This window comes from Chiloscyllium plagiosum, unplaced genomic scaffold (assembly GCF_037043375.1).
Source record: "Chiloscyllium plagiosum isolate Xiang-an unplaced genomic scaffold, Cpla_swu_hap1 HiC_scaffold_20, whole genome shotgun sequence".
Classification (NCBI taxonomy): domain Eukaryota; kingdom Metazoa; phylum Chordata; class Chondrichthyes; order Orectolobiformes; family Hemiscylliidae; genus Chiloscyllium; species Chiloscyllium plagiosum.
The window spans coordinates 8379659-8401791 of NW_028270158.1; the positions used below are offsets into that span (position 1 = coordinate 8379659).

Below are 22133 nucleotides of genomic sequence, written 5' to 3' on the forward strand. Positions count from 1 at the left end.
GTAATGAACCTGGCGAGGTATTAGATTTGGAGGTAGGTGAGCGCTTTGGTGATAGTGACCACAATTCAATTATGTTTACTTTAGCAATGGAAAGGGAAAGGTATACACCAGAGGGCAAGAGCTACAGATGGGGGAAAGGCAATTACGATGCGATTAGACAAGGTATAGGATGCAGAGGATGGGGAAAGAAACTGCAGGGGATGGGGACAATAGAAATGTGGAGGTTATTCAAGGAACAGCTACTGCATGTCCTTGATAAGTGTGTACCTGTCAGACAGAGAGCAGGAGCCATTGTCTACTAAGGAAGTTGAAAATCTTGTCAAGAGGATGAGATGTGAAGGCTCAGTTAGGGTGTTTGAGAATTACAAAGTAGCCAGGAAAGACCTAAAGAGAGAGCTAAGCGAGGAGGGGACATGAGAAGTTGTTGGCAGATAGGATCAGGAAAACCCAAAAGCTTTCTATAGGTATATAAGGGATAAAAGAATGACTAGAGTAGGACTAGAGCCAATCAAGGGCAGTGGTGGGAAGTTTTGTGTGTGTAGTCAGAAGAGAGCAGGGATGTGCTAAAATAATATTTTTGTCAGCATTCACACTGGAAAAAGACAATGTTGTCAAGGAGAATACTGAGAAACAGGATACTAGACTAGATGGGACTGAGGTTCACAACGAGGAGGTGTTAGAAATTCTGGAAAGGGTGAAAATTGATAAATCCCCTGGGCCAGATGGGATGTATCCTAGGATTCTCTGGGAAGCCAATTAGGAGATTGCTGAGCCTTTGGCCTTGATCTTTATGTCATCATTGTCTACAGGAATAGTATCCAGGAGACTGGAGGATAGCAAATATTGTCCTCTTGTTCATGATGGGGAGTAGAGACAACCCTGTTAACTATAGACCAGTAAGTCTTGCTTTGGTTGTGAGTAATGTGTTGGAAAATGTTATAAGATATAGGATTTATAATCATCTTGATACGAATAAGTTGATTAGGGATAGTCAACACAGTTTCATGAAGGGTAGGTCGTGTCTCATAAACCTTATTGAGTTCTTTGAGATGGTGACCAAACAGGTGGACGAGGATAAAGCCGTTGATGTGGTGTATATGGATTTCAGTAAGGTGTTTGATAAGGTTCCCCATGGTAGGCTACAGCACAAAATACAGAAGCATGAGATTGAGGGCAATTTAACAGTTTGGATCAGAAATTGGCTAGCTGAAAGAAAACAGAGGGTGGTGGTTGATGGGAAATGTTCATCCTGGAGTTCAGTTACTAGTGGTGTACTGCAAGGATCTGTTTTGGGTCCACTGCTCTTTGTCATTTTTATAAATGACCTGGATGAGGGCATAGAAGGACAGGTTAGTAAATTTGTGGATGACACTAAGGTCAGTGGAGTTGTGGATAGTGCTGAGTGATCTTGTAGGTTACAGAGGGACATCGATAAGCTGCAGAGCTGGGCTGAGGGGTGGCAAATGGAGTTTAATGTGGAAAAGTGTGAAGTGATTCACTTTAGAAGGAGCATCAGGAATGCAGAGTACTGGGCAAATGGTAAGATTCTTGGTAGTGTAGGTGAGCAGAGATATCTCGGTGTCCATGTTCATAGATCCCTGAAAGTTGCTACCCAGGTGGATAGGACTGTTAAGAAGGTATACGGTGTGTTAGCTTGTATTAGTAGAGGGATTGAGTTTCAGAATTGAGAGATTGAGGTCATGCTGTAGCTGTACAAAACTCTGGTGCGGCTGCACTTGGAGTATTGCGTGCAGTTCTGGTCACCACATTATAGGAAGGATGTGGAAGCTTTGGAAAGGGTGCAGAGGAGATTTACTAGGATGTTGCCTGGTATGGAGGGAAGATCTTATGAGGAAAGATTAAGGGCCTTGAGACTGTTTTGTTAGATAGAAGAAGGTTGAGAGGTGACTTAATTGAGACATGTCAGATAATTAGAGGGTTAGATAGGTGGACAGTGAGAGCCTCTTTCCTCAGATAGTGATGGCTAGCACGAGGGGGCATAGCTTTAAATTGAGGGGTGATGGATGTAAGACAGATGTCAGAGATAGTTTCTTTACTCAGTGAGTAGTAGGGACATGGAACACACTGCCTGCAACATTGTATACTCGCCAACTTTACGGGCACTTAAATGGTCATTAGATAAGATGTGGACAAGAATCGACTAGTATAGGTTAGATGGTCTTCAGACTGGTTTCACAGGGTGGTGCAACATCGAGGGCCGAAGAGCCTGTACTGCACTGTAAAGTTCTATGTTCTCCGTTCTATGTTCTATCTTGGTTCTCCGAGAGCTTGACCACACCAACTTGTGCTACTTCTATTGTTCCAATGTTCAAAAAGCACCAAGGTCTCAAGAGCTGTTTACTTTCTCACAGACCACTCTTCAGCTCTCTTTCAATCTCTCTCTTAAAAGGAACCAGAACAAAGAACACCTCGTAAAGCCACAGTATCATCACAATAACAATCAAGTAATAAAGTCCCATCCATTTCGCTTGGGGGAATTTGATTTTTTAAAGAACATATTTCACAGTAAAATGTGATTTGTACATTATTTCTATTATCTAATCAAACTGTGTTTTTGAAAAAAGTATAGCTTGTACCGAAAACATATAAAAAATCCAAAAAATGGACTCAAATTATAATGTTTTTATTACTTTTAAAAGCTTTACGCAGATAACTGGTTAATGTATTTTGCTACTTGAACTGCTTCCCATCACATTGCAAATTCAGTTCTAAAATTTAAGATAAACCGCAGGTATAGATTTACTTATTAAAATATATTCCATTTATTATCGGTGCAGAATTAGACAATGGTTCCTAGCTCATTGTGTTTAGTATTGGTGTGTTCCAAATGGACTCCCTTATCTATTTGTTCCTACCTTACACTCAGCTTCAATAGGCTTGATAAATGGAGATCCACGCATTGTCTGGGTTTTAATGACATGGTCATCCAGCAGTACCTGGATATCATCCACTGAGGACAGTATGCTTATATTCTGAAAATGTAGGAGGTTACAGTAAGGAATCTTATCAGTAAGTGATAGGAATCAATGTAGTTTATCTACAACTTCACATTAAGGTACCAGCTTCTGAGCCATAGTTATGACGTCAAATTAGATTTTCAAAATAATTGACATTTACAGTAATATGACTGTAGTGATTGGAACCAATGAATCTTATTGACTATGAGATCCTCAATTGGGATTGTTAACCTGAGTCCATAGGGGAGTCTTGGCTGACAGATATAAACAGGGGATTTGGAGTATTGCCTCTGAATCAGGGACTAGCTCTAAGCTGGCTGGTTACAGCCAGTGTATAGATTCTGTTAAAGTTACAGTGGCTGACCACCCAATATAATAGTGAAAAGCCTGTTTTTAAGCCTTTGGTGATACAAATCAGCCCTAATATTCTCTAAAAGAATTACAGAGCGATTCAGAGTGTGAATGTGGTTAACCATTTGATAAGACATTGGAGCAGCAGTAGGCCATTCAGCCCATTGACTTTGTTCCAATATTCAATTAGATCATTGGTTGATCTGATAATCCTCACCTCTACCTTTTGTCTTTTCCCCATAACCCCAAAGATCAACAATCTATCTTAGCCTTGAAAATACAGGGTGGCACCGTGGCTCAGTGGTTACCACTGCTGCCTCACAGCACCAGAGTCCCAAGTTCGATTCTGGCCTCGGGCAACTGGCATTGTGTGGAGTTTGCACGTTCTCCCCCTGCCTGTGTGGGTTTCCTCCGGGTGCTCCGGTTTCCTCCCACAGTCCAAAGATGTGCAGATCAGGTGAATTGGCCATGCTAAATTGCCCATAGCGTTAGGTGCATTAGTCAGAGGAAAATGGGTCTGGGTGGGTTACTCTTTGGAGGATCGGTGTGGACTTGGTGGGCTATAGGGAATCTAATCTAAACCTAATAATTCAGCCTCTGCAGCTCTCTGCAATACAGAGTTAGATATATTCTCCATCCTCTGAGAAAAGAAGTGACGCCTCATAGAATTGCTAAAGTGTGGGAGCAGCGCAATTTGGCCCATCAAGTCCACACTGACCCTCTGAAGAACATCCCACTCATCCATCTTATCCCTGTAACCCTGCATTTCCCAAGACTAATCCACCTAGCCTACACATCCCTGGACACTATGAGTAATTCCCCATGGTCAATCCACCTAACATGCACATCTTTGGACTGTGGGAGGAAAGTGGAGCACCCTGAGGAAACCCACACAGACATGGGGCAAATGTGCAAACTCCACAAAGACAGTCGTCTGAGGGTGGGATTGAACTAGGGTCCCTGATTCTGTGAGATAGCTGTGCTAACCACTGAGCCACCACGCCACCCTCTGACTCTCCCACAAAGGGAAACAACCTTTCTGAATTTACCCTGTCAAGTCCCCTAGGAATTCTGCATGTTTCAATAAGGTTGCCTCGCATTCTTCTGTATTCCAACAAGTGCAGGCCCAACCTCTCCTCATAGCATAATCCCTCCATACCCAGTATTAGCCTATTGAACCTTCTCTTAACTGTCTCCAATGCCTGTTCATTCTTCCTTAGGTAGGATCTGAGATCTTTCCTTACCCCAGCCCACTGATGCTGCAATCAGCAGGAAAAGCCTTGTTGCCACTGTGACTGAGAGCAACCATTTCAGCAGACAGTACCAAAGACGGTATTTACTGGGCAGCTCAAATCCTGTGACTAGACACAATAAAGTTGCCAAGTTTTAGGCAAAATTGTTCAGGATTAATCAGCCAATATTAAATATTTGCTCGCATGGTATACAAGTGAAGAGGTTCATTGTTTTTCAATTCTCTTAGTTTGAAACATACTCACCGTGTCCCTGTACTTTGAAAAGTTGAAGATTAACTCCACCCATTCTGATTTCATCTTTGCAAGAGCTTTCTCCAGTGAATACTCTTTGCTGGCTGCGACACCAATCTCTTCCAGTCTAGACATATCAGTAAATACGTATGCAATTTAAGATTTGCATATAGAAAAAACACTCTATTTTATAAACCCCATCAACAAAATATAAATGCATGAAACACACTCATTGTTATAGGATATCAGAATTTCTGTAAGTGACATAATACAGGGGTGGAGTAAGATTCATGCTCCTCTGTGTTCACATGGAGAGTTCTTCAGACAAGCATTACCATCGCAAAGAGATCATGGCACAGATTAGAGCATCATTTACTCTGTATGACAGGGAGGACAAAGGTCAACACTTTGGTGACCCTCTTGCATATCATGACCTGGCAGTTGAAAGACAGTAAAACTGGCCAATGTGCCACACTAGTCTTACTCATTTCATAGGTACTTTCTAAATCCCCTGTTCAGAGATGTTATTATACAGCTCTGCAGCAGGTAAGACTCGAATATGGGTCCCCTGGTTCAGAGGAAGGGGGATTACCGCTGCACAAGAGCACCTCAGTGCCTCCATTTTAGATATTTTCTAATGAACTTTGCTCAGTCACGCGTCCACAGTAAGTGCGATTTGAACCATGGCTCCTGGCTCAGAGATAGGGACACTCCCAATGACAACAAGGGCTGCCAAATCAACCTGTCCAGACTTGTTGTGAGACATTTCCATTATGGGTGGGACTTGAACTAAAACATTCTGAGCCAGGGGCAGGGACACTACCATTGTACCGTGACTTCAGCTAGCATCAGTCTTATATACTTCAAAATGGAGGTTCAATATGACAAATATGTTCATTCCCAAGCAAAGTTCCCTCTAAGCTGCATGCAGGCAGCTGTTCCAATGTCCTGTGTACAGCGATTGGTGGGCCAATACAGAATCCAATATTTCCTGCTGATTGCAGCATCAGTGAGCTGGGGTAAGGAAAGATCTCAGATTCTATCTAAGGAAGAATGAACAGGCATTAGAGGCAGTCCAGAGAAGATTCAATAAGCTAATACTGGGTATGGAGGGATTATGCTATGAGGAGAGGTTGGGCCTGCACTTGTTGGAATACAGAAGAATCCACTTCCATCAGTTCCTGCTGCATATAGACCTCAGTGGTCCATGCAAAAACAAGAAGGATTTTAGGAACATCATAGAATCCCTAGAGTGTGGAAACAGGCCATTCAGCCCATCAGGTTTGTCAAGTCGACATCAATTTTCCAAATAGCATCCCCCCCTTACCTGTAATCTTGCATTTCCCATGGCTAATCCATCTAACTTGCGCATCTTTGGACTGTAGGAGGAAACAGGAGCACCAGGAGGAAACAAATGCGGACATGGGGAGAATGTTTGTGTGGAGTTTGCACAGTCGCCCGTGGTCGAAATGGAACCCGGGTCCCTGGAACTGTAAGGCGGCACTAACCACTGAGCCATCATGCCTCCCATCGTTACCAAGTATTGCTGTTTTTTTTCATTTGCTTTTGCTCTCTGGCTGGGGACTGGTTTCAGATCTGTTCAGTGAAATCTGATAGCTGGTCCAGTCACTTTAGGGTCTGTTGACGTTCAGGTGTTGAGGAAATAGTGCGAAAGGAAAAACAAGGCGGTAACTATCTGAATTGCTTACTTCTCGCTGTAATTTGCAAGTCCAAATTCTAGCATTTCCTGCAAGGTGGTATCTTTTTGTGGTTTCACGTCAAATCCAACAATATTGCTGATCTGAAAACAAACCATTGGTCAGTACAGAACTTAAAGAATCAAAAATTTCTAGTTTGTTTAAAATATCCTAAAAACACAATACATTCTGTAGTTCTTTTTGCTTTTCTTTCAGTAGGTCTCCCACAACCTGCTGAGAGAAGTGGATGGGGGCTTTTACATCTTGGGGTATGCGTTTTAAATGGTCAGTGCGTTGACTATAAGAGTTAGGATGTCATGGTCATTTGTTCATAAATTCATAAGATATTGGAGCAGAATTAGGCCATTCTGCCCATAATGTCTACTCTGCCATTTAATAATGGCTGATATGTTTCTCCCATCTATTTTCCTGGCTTCTCCCCACAACCTTTCAACCCATTACCAATCAAAAATCCATCTAACTCCTCCTTAAATTTATTCACTGTCCCAGCATCCACCGCACTTTGGGATAGCAAATTCCACAGATTTATAACCCTTTGGGAGGAGTACTTTCTCCTCAACTCTGTTTTAAATTTGCTACCCTTTATCCTAAGTCTATGACCTCTTGTCCAAGAATGCCCCACAAGAGGAAGCATCCACTCTATGTCTATTTTACACACGATTTGGGAGATGCCAGTGTTGGACTGGGGAGTACAAAGTTAAAAATCACACAACACTAGGTTATAGTCCAACAGGTTTAATTGGAAAGCTAGTGCGCTTCCAATTTAAACCTGTTGGACTATATAGCCTGGTGTTGTGTGATTTTTAACTTTATTTTATACACCCTTTTATCAGCTTGAATACCTCAATTCGATCCCCCCTCATTCTTCTAAGTTTGAGAGGGTACAGGCCTAAACTGTTCAATCTCTCTTCACATGACAAACCCCTCTCTCTGAGATCAACCTAACAAACCTCCTCTGAACTATTTCTAATGTCACTACATCTTTCCTTAAATAAGGGGACCAAAACTGTGCACAATACTCCAGGTGCGGTCTCACCAATTCCTTGTATAGTTTCAACAATACTTCCTTCCTTTATATTCTAATCCTTTAGTTCTAAAGGCCAACGTTCCATTCATTTTCTTTTTTATCTGCAGTACCTGCATGCTAGTTGTCTGTGAGTCATGAACAAGGACACCAGATCCCTCTGTACCAAAGCACCCAAAAGTCTCACCCCATTTAGATAACATGTTGCGGCTATATGGAACATTAATGAGGCCACTTTTAGAAAACTATGTTCACTTCTGGTCTCCTTGCTATCGGAAAGACATGGTTAAATTTGAAAGGATTCAGATAAGATTCACAAGGATGTTTCCAGGGTTGAATGGTTTGAACTTTAGGGAGAGGCTGAAACAGGCTGGGGCTGTTTACTCTGGAGCATCGGAGGCTGAGGGGTGACCTTATGCAGGTTTATAAAATCATAAGAGGCATGGATAGGACGAATAGCCAAGGTCTTCTTCCCAGAATAGGGCAGTCCAAAACAACAGGGCATAGGTTTAAGGTGAGAGGGGAAAGATATAAAAAGGACTTGAGAGGCAATGTTTCCACGCAGAGGGTGGTGCGTGTATGGAATGAGCTGCCAGAGGAAGTGGTGGAGGCTGGTACAATTACCAATATTTAAAAGGCATCTGGATGGGTATATGAATAGAGGGATATGGACCAAATGCTGACAAATGGGACTGGATTAATTTAGGCTATCTGGTCTGCATGGAAATGTTGGACTGAAGGGTTTGTTTCCATGCTGTACAATTTTATGACTCTATGGCTCTAAGACAGAAAAAATGTCATGTTCATAAACTAGTTTGGATGTCACAATATCTTTCTGCTTAAAATGTTCGCTTACACCACTCTTGAGGAGGAAGAATTTGTATTAGTGCCTGACTTGATTGTCCAACTGTGATTCAACTGAAACCCATTTGGGGTAATTTTATCTTCAGGAATGATATAAAAGGCAAATTTCATTTCATTATACACAAGACCAATTTCTCTCTTTCAATAACTTCACCACGCAAATGAAAAAAGTTGAAATTATGCCAGTGTGTGATAAACTGCAGTCTTGTTCTCAGCCAGTACCACTAGAGTGAAATAGCAACATCAGGGACCCCTACTTTCATCAAAGTTTCAGATTCCTATGCCATGCCAATCAGAAAAGGTTACAATCTGCAGGATCCTTTCAGCTATGCTCCTGACAAGGTAATTTACATTGTGAACATCAGTAATATTGAAATTCTACTGAAGCATATACCTCAGTGTAGAACATGGTGCAAGGAGAGAAGTTAATTTCTAATGCATGCTATTTTGTTTCTGATTTGAAATGCATCAGCTGTATGCCTGACCTGGAATATATATTGTAAATTTTATAGCTATTATATTTGCGTTGTGTTCCACCTTAGAGTGGAACATGCTGTGTGGAGACAATTTGAATTTTGATGCACTTTTGATCACTTTTGAAGTTGAAATGTTCTACAATATATTTTTAAAAATTCTATGAATAAAATACATCTTTGAAAAGAAAGTATTACCTCATTCCAATGTCTATCTTTGATGCCAGGATTACAGATGATTGCTATAATTGGTAGGTGAGGTTTAAATTTCTCAATTTTAAGTTTAGCACTTTCTGCTACACGTTTAGGTCCTGTGATATCTGAGAAAGTCTTTGTCAGTTTATATATTGTTCTCCACATAGTTGAAATATCATTAGTAATCTCCTCAGCATCTAGGCCTTGAAAGGGTCCTACAAAATGAAGAGAGTAGAAATTCCAGCAGCAAGTTAGCAACATGATCAGAACTATTCCAGTCATTATCTAAAGTTGGATCACGAGCATTCCAGTTTATTTTATAATTCAGACCTTTTAATTACAAAATGTGTTTATATGAGCCAATTTCCGAACATAAAATGAGTAACGTAGACTACTTTCCTACACTTCTGTAATGTTGCCCAATGTCATCTGACTTGTAAAATCATACCCAAGTTTACTGTGAAAAATTGCCAATAATTTTGGAAATATCACCAGGGCCAAAAATATCTGGCCTTAGAAATTTTAACATAGAAACATAGAAAATAAGGGAATTAGACTATTCAGCCATTCAAGCCTGCTCCACCATTCAGTACGACCATGGATGATCATGCTACTATAACACCAGGTTATAGTCCAACAGGTTTATTTGGTGGAAGCACTAGCTTTCACAACACTGCTCAGTACCCTGTTACCGTTTTCTCCCCATATCTTTTGTTCACTTTAGCGCCAAGAACTGCATCTAACTCCATCTTGAAAATAATGTTTCAGCTTCAAACATTTTCTGTGGTAGAGAATTCCGCAGGCTCACCACCCTTTGGGTGAAGACATTTCTCCTCATCCTAATCTGAAATGGTCTACTCAATATCCTCAGACAAGCCTGACTCTGGACTCCCTCACCCTCAGAAACCTTCTGGTGTTTACCCTGACTAGTCCTGTTAGAATTTTGTAGGTTTCTAAGAGACATCCCCACTGCCATTCTTCTCAACTCCAGTGAGTATGGTTGTAACTGATCCAGTCTCTCTTCATTCATATATTCTCTCTTGCTGGGAATGAAGGGTTTAGTTATGATGAGAGACTGGATAAACAGGACTTTTTTCACTGAAGCATCGGAGGTTGAGAGGTGACCTTTATAAAATAACGAAGGGTATAGATAATGTGAATGGCAGGTGTCTTCCCCCAAGGGTGAAGGATTTCAATACTAGGAGAACTTTTTTTAGGTGAGAGGAGAGAGATTTAAAAAAGACACGAGAGGCAATTTTTTGACACAGAGAGTGGTTCGTATGTGGAATGAACTTCCAGCGAAAGTGGTGGATGCAGCAACGGTTACAACATTTAAAAGACATTTAGGTAAGTACATGAATAGGAAATGATTGGAGGGATATGGGCAAAATGCATGGAGGTGGGACTAGACTAGTTTGGGATTATGGTTAGCATGGATCGGTTGGACCGAAAGGTCTGTTTCCATGTTGTATAACTCTATGATTCTATATGTCAGTCCTGCCATTCCAGGAAGCAGTAAAATTAACTCAACGTTACTCGCAGGGTCTTTACGTTTAATTCTGTATCATTTTAAAATTGCACAGAGTTCAATAAATGGGATTTCCTTTTAATGAAAAATGTTGTCTGAATCAGCAAGAAATGTCACCAGTGTTTATATGGAAACTTTAAGGTGATAGAGTTTGTAGACCACAGTGAAAGGGAGACTATCCACTCACTTTAGTTTGTAGACCACAGGGAAAGGGAATCGACGTTTCGGGCATAAGCCCTTCTTCAGGATTCTTGAAGAAGGGCTTATGCCCGAAACGTCGATTCTCCTGCTCATTTGATGCTGCCTGACCTGCTGCACTTATCCAGCAACACATTTTTCATCTCTGATCTCCAGCATCTGCAGTCCTCACTTTCTCCACAGGGAAAGGGAGACTATCCACTCACTCCACATATTTTAACCAGATTTGTACTAAATGATTCCTTTCATTGGTCAAACTCTCAAAACTCACCATTCATCCACATCTCTGATTTAGTGTAGAAATTATACACTGTGTTCCACAGCTGCTCATAAGGCTGCTTCTGGCTGACTGTGACTAGTAATTGAGGAAACTGGGTCATCTTGTGTTCCAAAAGCTCCTCTTCTCTGTTTATAGCCTTAAAAAAACAAAGAATGAGGTTCATTATGGATATTATTGGCATCAAAGAGACCATTGATGGTATAGTTTTGATATATGAAATGTATTAAGACTCTAAATAATGAAACTCCAGGCAGAAAGTAATATCACTGGAGCTACAGACGCTGTTATGTGAAGTAAAAAGGATTAGAAAGTTTGGGAAGATACAGTTTTGTCCTCTGGAGACACTGGTTTATATAATGTAACAATTCTGTGTTGAATAAGAAAGTTACTTATGAAATAGACGCAGAGGTAGATCATTTCGCTTCTCTAGCCTACTCCACCATTCAATTAGATCATGGTGATCTTCTAACTCATCGTTAATTTTACGCAATTTCCCCATATCCCTTTACTATCTAAATGTCTAACAATCTCCACCCACAGCCCCCAGGCTAGAAAGTTCCAAGAACTCACAACCCTCAAGTGAAGAAATTCCTCCTCATCTCCATCCTAAATTGTCTGCTCATTATTTTGAGATGGTGTCCCCTGATTCTAGACCCTTCTGATCAGGTGGAAATCATCCATATTGCATCCACTCTGTGAGACCTGATAGGATTCTGACTGCTTTAGTGAGATAATTGTCCATTCTTTTAAATTTCAAAGTATGCAATCCCACTCTTTTCAATCTCTCCTTATTGGACAGTCCCATCAATCCTGTCCCTATGGCAAGTACATCATTCTTTCAAAAAGGAAATCAAAACTGTTTGGAATATTTGAGGAGCTGTGATAGAATGCACTACACAGAGGACCAGAAAATAAGGAAATGGATCTGGGTCACAGGGTAGCTTGGAATAATGTTACCACCTCATGGATCAAAGCTTAAACCAATCACATGGGATGCTTCTACATTACCACATATTTGATTGGATTGTATAATAGCAGCATTATTCTGCAGCACAGTGTGAATTAACCTAATAGGAGAAAAAAATAGGAAATGTACTAAGACTTCTAAACAGAGCCCAATAGTGAATGCTTCAGGCAGGAGGTAATGTTACTGATGCTACAGACACTGTTATGTGAAGCAAAAGGTACTAGTTAGTTTGCTAAGATATGGCGTCTGTAGAATTTCAATTAAAAATTCCCAAAGTAAACTTCCATAATGGTAATGTCACAGAACAAGTAATTAGATTAGACTCCCTACAGTGTGGAAACAGGCCCTTCGGCCCAACAAGTCCACGTCAACCCTCTGAAGAGCAACCCACCCAAAACCATTTCCCTCTGACTAATGCACCTAACGCTATGGGCAATTTAGCATGGTCAATTCAACTGTCCTGCACATCTTTGGATTGTAGGAGGACACACACACACACACACACACACAGAGAATGCGCAAACTCCACACAGATAGTCACCTGAGGCTGGAATTGAACCTAGGTCCCTAGCGCAGTGAGGCAGCAGTGGTAACCACTGGGCCACCGTGCCGCCCACAACCTACAGGCCCAGGTAAATGCTCTGTGTACATGGGTTCAAATCCCATCATAGCTGCTGATGGAATTTAAATTCAATCAATAAGCATGGAATATAAAATTGATCTCAATAATAGTGACTATGACAATTATCATCGATTACCATAAAAACCTGCCTGGTTCACTAATGGCCTTTAGAGAAAGAAATGTGCCAACCTTACCTCGTCTGTTTAGATGTGACTTGTTGCAATGTGATAGACTCTGCAATGGCCTTGCAAGTCACTTAGTACAGGGGCAATTAGATATGACCAACAAATGCTGCCTTGCCAATGATACATAGATTCCCTGAAAGGTTTTTTAGAAAATTTGGCATTTAGGTCAATTTTATGCTGATATAACTATGAACTAAATATCTACTGCACTTGGAAGATTGGGTGGTGGGTGAGCAGGGTAGCATTGGTTGGTATGGAGTAGATAAATAATAAATAAGTTATCTCGCTGTGTATTATTATGAGAAGCCACAAGGACTGAACACTAGTTGTGATGGCTTGTTCCGAAAGCCTCTCCCTATCAAAATGAGCTTCAAAACATGCCCAACTGAAAAAAGAACATTAACAGAATAATTTGTATCCAGCTACACCAAAAGGTTACCCACATCTGCCTCATCCATGGCTGCGTTCAGATTTTTGGTTAATTCACTGAGTTTTTCCACGTTATTCCTCATTTCATCAAGAGTCATAATTTCTTTCTTCTTGAAGCTGTCAACTTCTTTGCCGTAGGCCACCACTTTCTTTTTAAATTCATTTATTCTAAATGCACAACAAATTATATTAGCAGCAATCATTTCAATACAGAAAAGCCATTGGAAATTTCAGAACACGCAAGAGAGGTTAAATTCAACTGCACCCTGTAAACCGGTGAGGCAATAGTCACTAGCTCTAGTCTGTTGATTACTTGTAAGTCCATTGTAAAGGACACCTATCTGCTGATTTCAAAGACCAGCCAAATTCAAGTTGTGCTCTTTGCTGGTTTCTATGCTTAACCCCAAGAAGCCGCTATCATGAGCAAACAACTCCAGTTAGTGCCAGCCTCTATCTCTTAAAGATCATGGGTTGAACTTGTGAAACTTGGAACCAATCTACAGGGAAGGGAGACAGCAAACACAATGGATGCTGCATTGGTCACCTTGGTGCTCAAGGTAGAAAAGGAGAGACTCACTGGGGCTGCAGGAAGCCCTCCAGAGACACCATCAAAAAGTATGGAGTGAACAGCTGGGGAGGTCAATGTGAGGAGTCAAATCACAGAATTCGTAGATGCAGGCCATTCAGCCCAAACCCACACTAACCCTCCAAAGAGCTTCCCACCCAGACCCACCCCCCTCCCCTCCCTACCACCCTATCCCTGTAACCCTGCAATTCCCATGGCTAATCTAGCTAGCCTGCACATCCTTGGACACTATGGACAAATTATGCATGGCCAATTCACCTAGCCTGCACATCTTTTGGACTATGGGAGGAAACTGGAGCACCCGGAGAAAATCCATGCACACACAGTGAGAATGTGCAAATTCCATACAGTCGCCCAAGGGTGGAATTGAACCTGGATCCCTAGTGCTAACTACTGACCCACTGTGCTGCCTGGTGGCAAATCTTGAGGATCTAGATGCAGTGGCCAAAAGAAGTCCAACAACCTCAGATGACAATGGTCAATGTTTGATTATTTCCCTGTGTGGGCTTTTTCAGTATTGATGTCAAGCTCAGGCCAGGCTTCTTAGTAACTGTTTAATCAATGCTTATTATTCCACTGTGTGCAATGGCATGGCTATAGCACAGCAAGATCCAAGTGTACAAAACCCAATGACACTAACACATAGCCAATGAGGTCACAGTGACATCCCTCCTTACCTCAGGGATCTCAACAGCCATATAACTTTTACAGCACAGAAGAGATCCTTCAATCTATCATGTCCACGGCAGTCATCAAACATGTATCTATTCTAACTTACTTTCTCGCACTTGAGACATAACCTTTGAATGCTTTGGTGTTTCAAGTGCTCATTTAAACAGTCCTTAATTGTGCTGATTCTGGATTAGTGGTGCTGGAAGAGCACAGCAGTTCAGGCAACATCCGAGGAGCAATAAAATTGACGTTTCGGGCAAAAGCCCTTCATCAGGAATACAGGCAGAGAGCCTGAAGGGTAGAGAGATAAATGAGAGTAGGGTAGGGGAGGAAAGTAGCATAGAGTACAATAGGTGAGTGGGGGAGGGGATGAAGGTGATAGGTTGGGAGGGAGGGTGGAGTGGATAGGTGGAAAAGAAGATAGGTAGGTAGGACAAGTCATGGGGATAGTGCTGAGCTGGAAGTTTGGAACTGGGATGAGGTGGGGAAAGGGGAAATGAGGAAACTGTTGAAGTCCACATTGATGTCCTGGGGTTGAAGTGTTCCGAGGCGGAAGATGAGGCGTTCTTCCTCCAGGCGTCTGGTGGTGAGGGAGCGGCGGTGAAGGAGGCCCAGGACCTCCATGTCCTTGGCAGAGTGAGAAGGGGAGTTGAAATGTTGGGCCACAGGGCGGTGTGGTTGATTGGTGCAGGTGTCCCAGAGATGTTCCCTAAAGCGCTCTGCTAGGAGGCGTCCAGTCTCCCCAATGTAGAGGAGACCGCATCGGGAACATCGGATACAATAAATGATATTGGTGGATCTGCAGGTAAAACTTTGATGGATGTGGAAAGCTCCTTTAGGGCCTTGGATGGAGGTGAGGGAGGAGGTGTGGGCGCAGGTTTTGCAATTCCTGCGGTGGCAGGGGAAGGTGCCAGGATGGGAGGATGGGTTGTAGGGGGGGGCATAGACCTGACCAGGTAGTCACGGAGGGAACAGTCTTTGTGGAAGGCGGAAAGGGGTGGGGAGGGAAATATATCCCTGGTGGTGGGGTCTGTTTGGAGGTGGCGGAAATGTCGGCGGATGATTTGGTTTATGCGAAGGTTGGTAGGTTGGAAGGTGAGCACCAGGGGCGTTCTGTCCTTGTTACGGTTGGAGGGGTGGGGTCTGAGGGCAGAGGATGCGGGATGTGGACGAGATGCGTTGGAGGGCATCTTTAACCACGTGGGAAGGGAAATTGTGGTTTCTAAAGAAGGAGGCCATAGGCAGAGGAATTGGGAACACAGGATGGCATTTTTGCAAGAGGTAGGGTGGGAAGAGGTGTAATCCAGGTAGCTGTGGGAGTCAGTGGGTTTATAAAAAATGTCGGTGTCAAGTCGGTCGTCATTAAAGGAGATGGAGAGGTCCAGGAACGGGAGGGAGGTGTCAGAGATGGTCCAGGTAAATTTAAGGTCGGGGTGGAATGTGTTGGTGAAGTTGATGAATTGCTCAACCTCCTCGCGGGAGCACGAGGTGGCGCCAATGCAGTCATCAATGTAGCAGAAGAAGAGGTGGGGAGTGGTGCCGGTGTAATTACGGAAGATCGAATGTTTTACGCAGCCAACAAAGAGACAGGCATAGCTGGGGCCCATACGTGTGCCCATGGCTGCCCCTTTGGTCTGGAGGAAGTGGGAGGATTCGAAGGAGAATAATTGTGCTGAGACATTCAGCCTTTCACACTCTTTTATCCACCTTCTGGGTGATTCTCTTTCCTCAAATCCCCTCTAAACTACTGGTTCTTACCTCAAAACTGTGCCCCATGCTTATTAACCCCTTTACTAATGTGAAAAGCTTCTCCCTATCTATACCTTTCATAGGCTTGCACACCCAATCAATCAGGGTGCTCCAAGGAACACAACCTCAGCATCTCTTCATTGCTGAATCACCAGGCAACATCCTGGTGAATCACCTTTGTGCCCTCTTTACTGCAACATCCATCTACATAACCAAGAAACACAATCACTGCAGACAAGGTCGGTGAATGGACTTCAATTACCATATCTTACCAACTGTATCACCAGCCTATTAACTGACAAAAGATCAATCAGCACTGATACTTGACACTCACATGCTACATTGCACCCTCACCATACTCAGCACCACTACATGTAGGGGCAGGGACAGAAATCACAACAGTGCTCCAAGCAACAGTGACACCCTCAATTTAAGCACAGCAGATCTCCTAGAACTCTGGGCCCCAGGTATGCTGGCACAGTCATAACTTGGAGTGGTTATGATGCACAATAACCTATTTTGCTATAGGAAAACATCAATCTAATAAATTGCTGCGGTCTTTTTTTTAACAAATTTGGACATAAGGGCTGTGTAATGTGCTCTGCATGGCAGTATCATTTCTTGATTGATATTTATAGATCTGGTGGGAGGTGGTGGTCACGTGAATGCTGTTGATTGGATCTCAAACTGCTAGAAATAGACTGGGAACCTCAGGAAGGAGGCAACAAAGAAGGTGACTCATTCCGTCTGGTTTCTCTCATTCGCTGACTATTTTCAGCCTTTTACCAAGTGCAAAAGACTGACTGTTTTTATTTTAAATTTAACATTATGTGAAGAGCCAAATTTTGGGGAAATAGACATTTAAGAAAATAAATGAAACAAATTTGGTAGTTCTTTGTTAAATGCTGCAACTGATTAGGCATTTCACTGCAGCGGGTAGTGTTCTAATTCATTCTTTTGTAATTGTTTGCTAAATAATACACAGTATTGATGGGAGAGGCAAAAGTTCATGCAGGCTAACTTTTATAACTTGAGTTCACACTGTGGCTCACATTGAAGCCATTTAACATTCAGTTATAGAAGGATTGGGCAACAAATGAAGATTCATCAATGCAGCTAAAAATTCCCAAAATAAACAAATTACTCTGGATGGACTTCATTTGAACCATAGTAGACATTGAATAAAGTTATCTAAATTACAAAGGAATCTTGATCAATTAGGCCAATGGGCTGAGGAGTGGTAGCTGCAGTTTAATTTAGATAAATGCAAGATATTTCATTTTGGTAAGATGCATCAGGGCAGGTCCCTGGGGAGTGTTATAGGTAGAAAAATCTAAGGGTTCAGGTAGATAGTTCATTGAAAGTTGCATCACAGATAGACAGAGTAGTAAAGAGGGTATTTGGCACATATGTCTTCATTTCTCCGATCATTGAGTATAGGAGTTGGGATGTTGCAGTTGTACAGGAGGTTGGTGAGGCCACATTTGGAGAGATGTGGGCCAAATGCAGGCAAATGGCACTAGTTTAGTTTGGGAAACTTGGTTGGAATGGACGAGTTGGACCAAAGGGTCTGTTTCCATGCTGCATATTGGAATTTGAATTCATTAAATATCTGGATGACCACAAAACCACTGATAGGGAAAACCATCCAGTTCACTAATGTTGTTCAGGAAAGGATATCTGCTATCATCATCGGGTCTGGCCTATATGTGACTCCGGACTCACAGCAATTACCCTCTGAAATGGGCAAGCAAGCCAGTCAGTTGTATGTGTTACCTACAGTACATGGACTGCAGCAGTTTAAGAAAGTAACTCACCACCACTTTCTCAAAGGCAACAAGGGGCAGACAATAAATGCAGCAAAACCCATGTCACACAAGTGAATATTGGGTCCAGATGTCCCAGGCTTTGGCTGCAAGCCCCATAGACACATCTCATGGCTTGCATACATGGCTAGCTATTAGACTATGTCAGCCACTTAGGTAGTTTGTAACTCGATTCCCTGCAAAAGAGAAACCCTGGTACCGACTTGGCTCTGACCAAGCATCTCATTCAAAGGCTTTGGCTTGTGAAACTTGGCAAGTTAAGCAGAAACATTCACAAAGATAAATGGAGGCTCCTTTTAGGGGTCTGTACTTTGATCTGAACTGAACAATCACTGATGTAGAATTGCACTAGATGCCCGGTGCTGGACTCCTGATGAACCCAAATAAATTACATTAGAAACTTCAAATAGTGTTAAATGCTGTCTTAAAAAAGGTGCACGCTTCTTATAAAAATGGAAATGGACTCAGAGCAGAGCTTTATATAAATGATTTGGATGTGAAGAGAGGAGGTAAGTTTGTAGGTGACACTAAAATTGGAGGTGTAGTGGACAGTGAAGAAGATTATCTCAGAATACAATGGGAACTTAATCAGATGGGCCAATGGGCTGAGGAGGAGCAGGTGAAGTTTAATTTAGATAAATGTGAGGGTAGACAGTTAATGGTAGGACCCTGTGGAATGCTGCCTAACAAAGAGACTTAGTGGTGCAGGTGCATAATTCCTTGAAAGTAGAGTGGCAGGTAGACAGGGTGGTGAAAAAGGCATTTGGCATGCTTGCAGGACATTGGTGAGGCCATTTTTGGAATACAGCATTTAATTCTGGTTGTTCTTCAATTGGAATAATGTTGTTAAACTTGAGAGGGTGCAGAAAATATTTACAAGGATGTTGTCAGGAATGGAGGAATAGACTTGGACTTCTTTCCCTGGAGTGTTAGAGACTGAGGTGTGAGGTTATAGAGGTTTATAAAATCATGACAGGGTGAATAACCAAGATCTTTTTTCCTGGGGTGGGTGAGTCCAAGACTAGAGGGCATAGGTTTATGGTGAGAAGGGAAAAATCAAAAAAGGACTTCAGGGTTATGCATGTATGAAACAAACTGCCAGAGGAAATGGTGGAGGCAGGTATAATTACAACATCTAAAGGTATTTGGATGGGCATATGAACAGGAGGGGTTTAGAAGGATATTGGCCAAATGCTGGCAAATGGGTCTAGGTCAGATTGGGATATCTGGTCAGTGTGGTTGGGTTGAACCGAAGAGTCTGTTTCCGTGCTGTATGATTCTATGACTGACATCAAGGAGTGTGACATGGATAATAGCAACACTTTCAAGCTGCTTTTACTTTAATATTTGCATAATTATCAGTGAAGGCAATTTAATTTTGACTCCTTCTACTGAGACTCCTGCTACTGAGACTTTATAAAGCTCTGGTTAGGCCCCATTTGGAGTACTGTGTCCAGTTTTGGTCCCCACACCTCAGGAAGGACATACTGGCACTGGAGCGTGTCCAGCGGAGATTCACACGAATGATCCCTGGAATGGTAGGTCTAACATAAGAGGAACGGCTGAGGATCCTGGGATTGTATTCATTGGAGTTTAGAAGATTAAGGGGAGATCTAATAGAAACTTACAAGATAGTACATGGCTTGGAAAGGGTGGATGCTAGGAAATTGTTTCCGTTAGGCGAGGAGATTAGGACCCGTGGACACAGCCTTAGAATTAGAGGGGGTAAATTCAGAACAGAAATGCAGAGACATTTCTTCAACCAGAGAGTGGTGGGCCTGTGGAATTCATTGCCACAGAGTGCAGTGGAGGCTGGGACACTAAATGTCTTCAAGGCAGAAATTGATAAATTCTTGATGTCACAAGGAATTAAGGGCTATGGGGAGAATGCGGGTAAGTGGAGTTGAAATGCCCATCAGCCATGATTGAATGGCGGAGTGGACTCGATGGGCTGAATGGCCTTACTTCCGCTCCTATGTCTTATGGTCTTATGGTCTTCTCAACTGGGCAAAACGGCTTTTTTTTTTGGAAAACATCTAATATTCCAACAAAACTCATTTTGAACTGATATTGTACCACTGTCACACTCCCACACATAAGGACACATCAAGCATTCAGGCACTGCATTGTTCTGATCTCAACTACTGCTTTGCACTTCTTCACCCTCGATCTTGTGGGCAACCTGTTTTAAAAAGCTGTACTTTATAAGGAAATTAAATTATCTGGCCACAAATTTAGGCCAAGAATTATACAATAGGCTCTATTGACATTAGAAATTGCTAGAACATTACTATCATGATTTATAGTGTCTGAAAAGCATGACAAATCACCTCCACGTAATTTGCTGCCAGCTATTTATTGTTCCCTATTAGAATCAAAGCTTTACAATGAAATGATTCGGAAAGAGTCCTTTGTGACTCAGTTTGACTGTGATGAATAGACTTAATGTGGGAGAGTCATAAATGTAATTTCTTGAATCTTTAAATGCCCTATATTTAACAGAGAATTGTTTTCCATAAAGGTTAATCAGTTGTTGCTAAGAAAAGGTTCTTACACGGATTAATGAAGAAACAGTATGAATTATTTGACGTTAGGTTGTTGCTAAGCACACCTATGATGCAGGTGTTCTCGCAACACATGTTTTTATCCTGATTCTATAGTTCCGATAATAAAGGCCTGCAAAGGTGGATATTTTTAGGTCAATCATTCATCATATTGTTTTTAATATGGTTTAAAAAAGATTTCTGAAACAGTCAAAATAAATCTGAAACCATTTGAGCTTTACAATATAAAGTAAAAACAAAATTGAGGCTTCTTAAATGTTGGGTTTGCATATAAAACTTCTATTCATCAGCATGCAAGGGAAAAGCACACAATCACTTCAAAACAAGCAAGGTTCATGCATCACTACGTTAACAGCACACGAACAACTATTGCTCCAAATTGTGGTGTCAGGCTCTTATTACAGCCTCCTTTCTGGTCCCTCAATGTCCAATGGAGCCCTCCCCATCTCTCCCACATGCCCACCTAACACTCTCTGCCTTTTATACCTGTCCCTCACCTGCCTTGTGGGAGCCTGTCAGCCTGGTACCAGCAGATCTCGAATTTCTCAGAATGTCTGCATATGTCACTGGTCCTATAGCACCAGAGTAGCCATACAACACCTGCCTGGTACAGACGGTGTGTAAACAAGTGCTCATTTGACTATATTTCAGCTCTACATGAGGGGCACAGCCTCTGGTGGTGGATGGGAGTCCTGGCTTGTGCTAAGTAAACAGCTGTCATCCAAAAAGTTAAAGTGGACTGAGTTGGCCAAGTATCAGCAGCTCACCCCAGAATTTACACTGAGCTGCGGAGGGGTTGTCCTCAGTGTAAAATCCAGCCCAAAGTCTTTGCTAAGTTTTATGTTTGATGCTACAAAGCAAGACATGTGAAGTGTTTTTAATCTCCACAAACAGAAAAGCCAATCAATTTCATGAACAAATTGCACAGACTTTAAAAGAAGGACATTCTGAAATTAAATGTTACGTTCTGTTTGGTACACGTGAATACATAGGCAGGAAGATGTTATAGACGCTTTCAGGACGAGAAGCTCATTTTGTACATTTACAAACTCCACTCTGTCAGGAGTGCCAAGATATTTGACTGGCATTCTTCCCTGCTGCCTTGCTACAATGCAATTTCACAGAGAATAAACTCCGTTGAAAAAAAAAACACATTTTATAAAGGTTTTTCATCTTGCACTCATCAAGGAACACTAATGTAAAGGACAGAAACATTTTATACTGTTTTGGAAGTGAGTATTGATTGGTTGACTAATGGGCTTTGTTAGAGCTGCCATGGAGAATTTACCTTCTCAGATAATGATTGACAGATAACTGCCGAACATTGTTTAAATTTAAACCAGGCAGGTTGAATCTGATTGGTGAAGGCATTGCCCTAACGAGTGAATCTGAATATTGGAATAACTCTACATTCATTTTATTCCCCAACCATCAGTCAGA

The 22133-nt window shown here is 42.0% G+C and overlaps 1 protein-coding gene across 2 annotated transcripts in view; it reads right to left on the reverse strand.

Moving 5' to 3' along the window:
- Nucleotides 1–22133, reverse strand: part of dnah3 (dynein axonemal heavy chain 3) — a 208567-nt gene that overhangs the window by 114458 nt on the left and 71976 nt on the right. For both annotated transcript variants that reach the window (XM_043712084.2, XM_087997630.1), the window contains 6 exons: nt 13311–13464; nt 11085–11229; nt 9091–9302; nt 6523–6614; nt 4826–4940; nt 2877–2993 (listed from right to left, as the gene is read on the reverse strand). In XM_043712084.2, coding sequence (XP_043568019.2) covers nt 2877–2993; nt 4826–4940; nt 6523–6614; nt 9091–9302; nt 11085–11229; nt 13311–13464 — 835 coding nt within the window. The remainder of the gene's footprint in view (nt 1–2876; nt 2994–4825; nt 4941–6522; nt 6615–9090; nt 9303–11084; nt 11230–13310; nt 13465–22133) is intronic.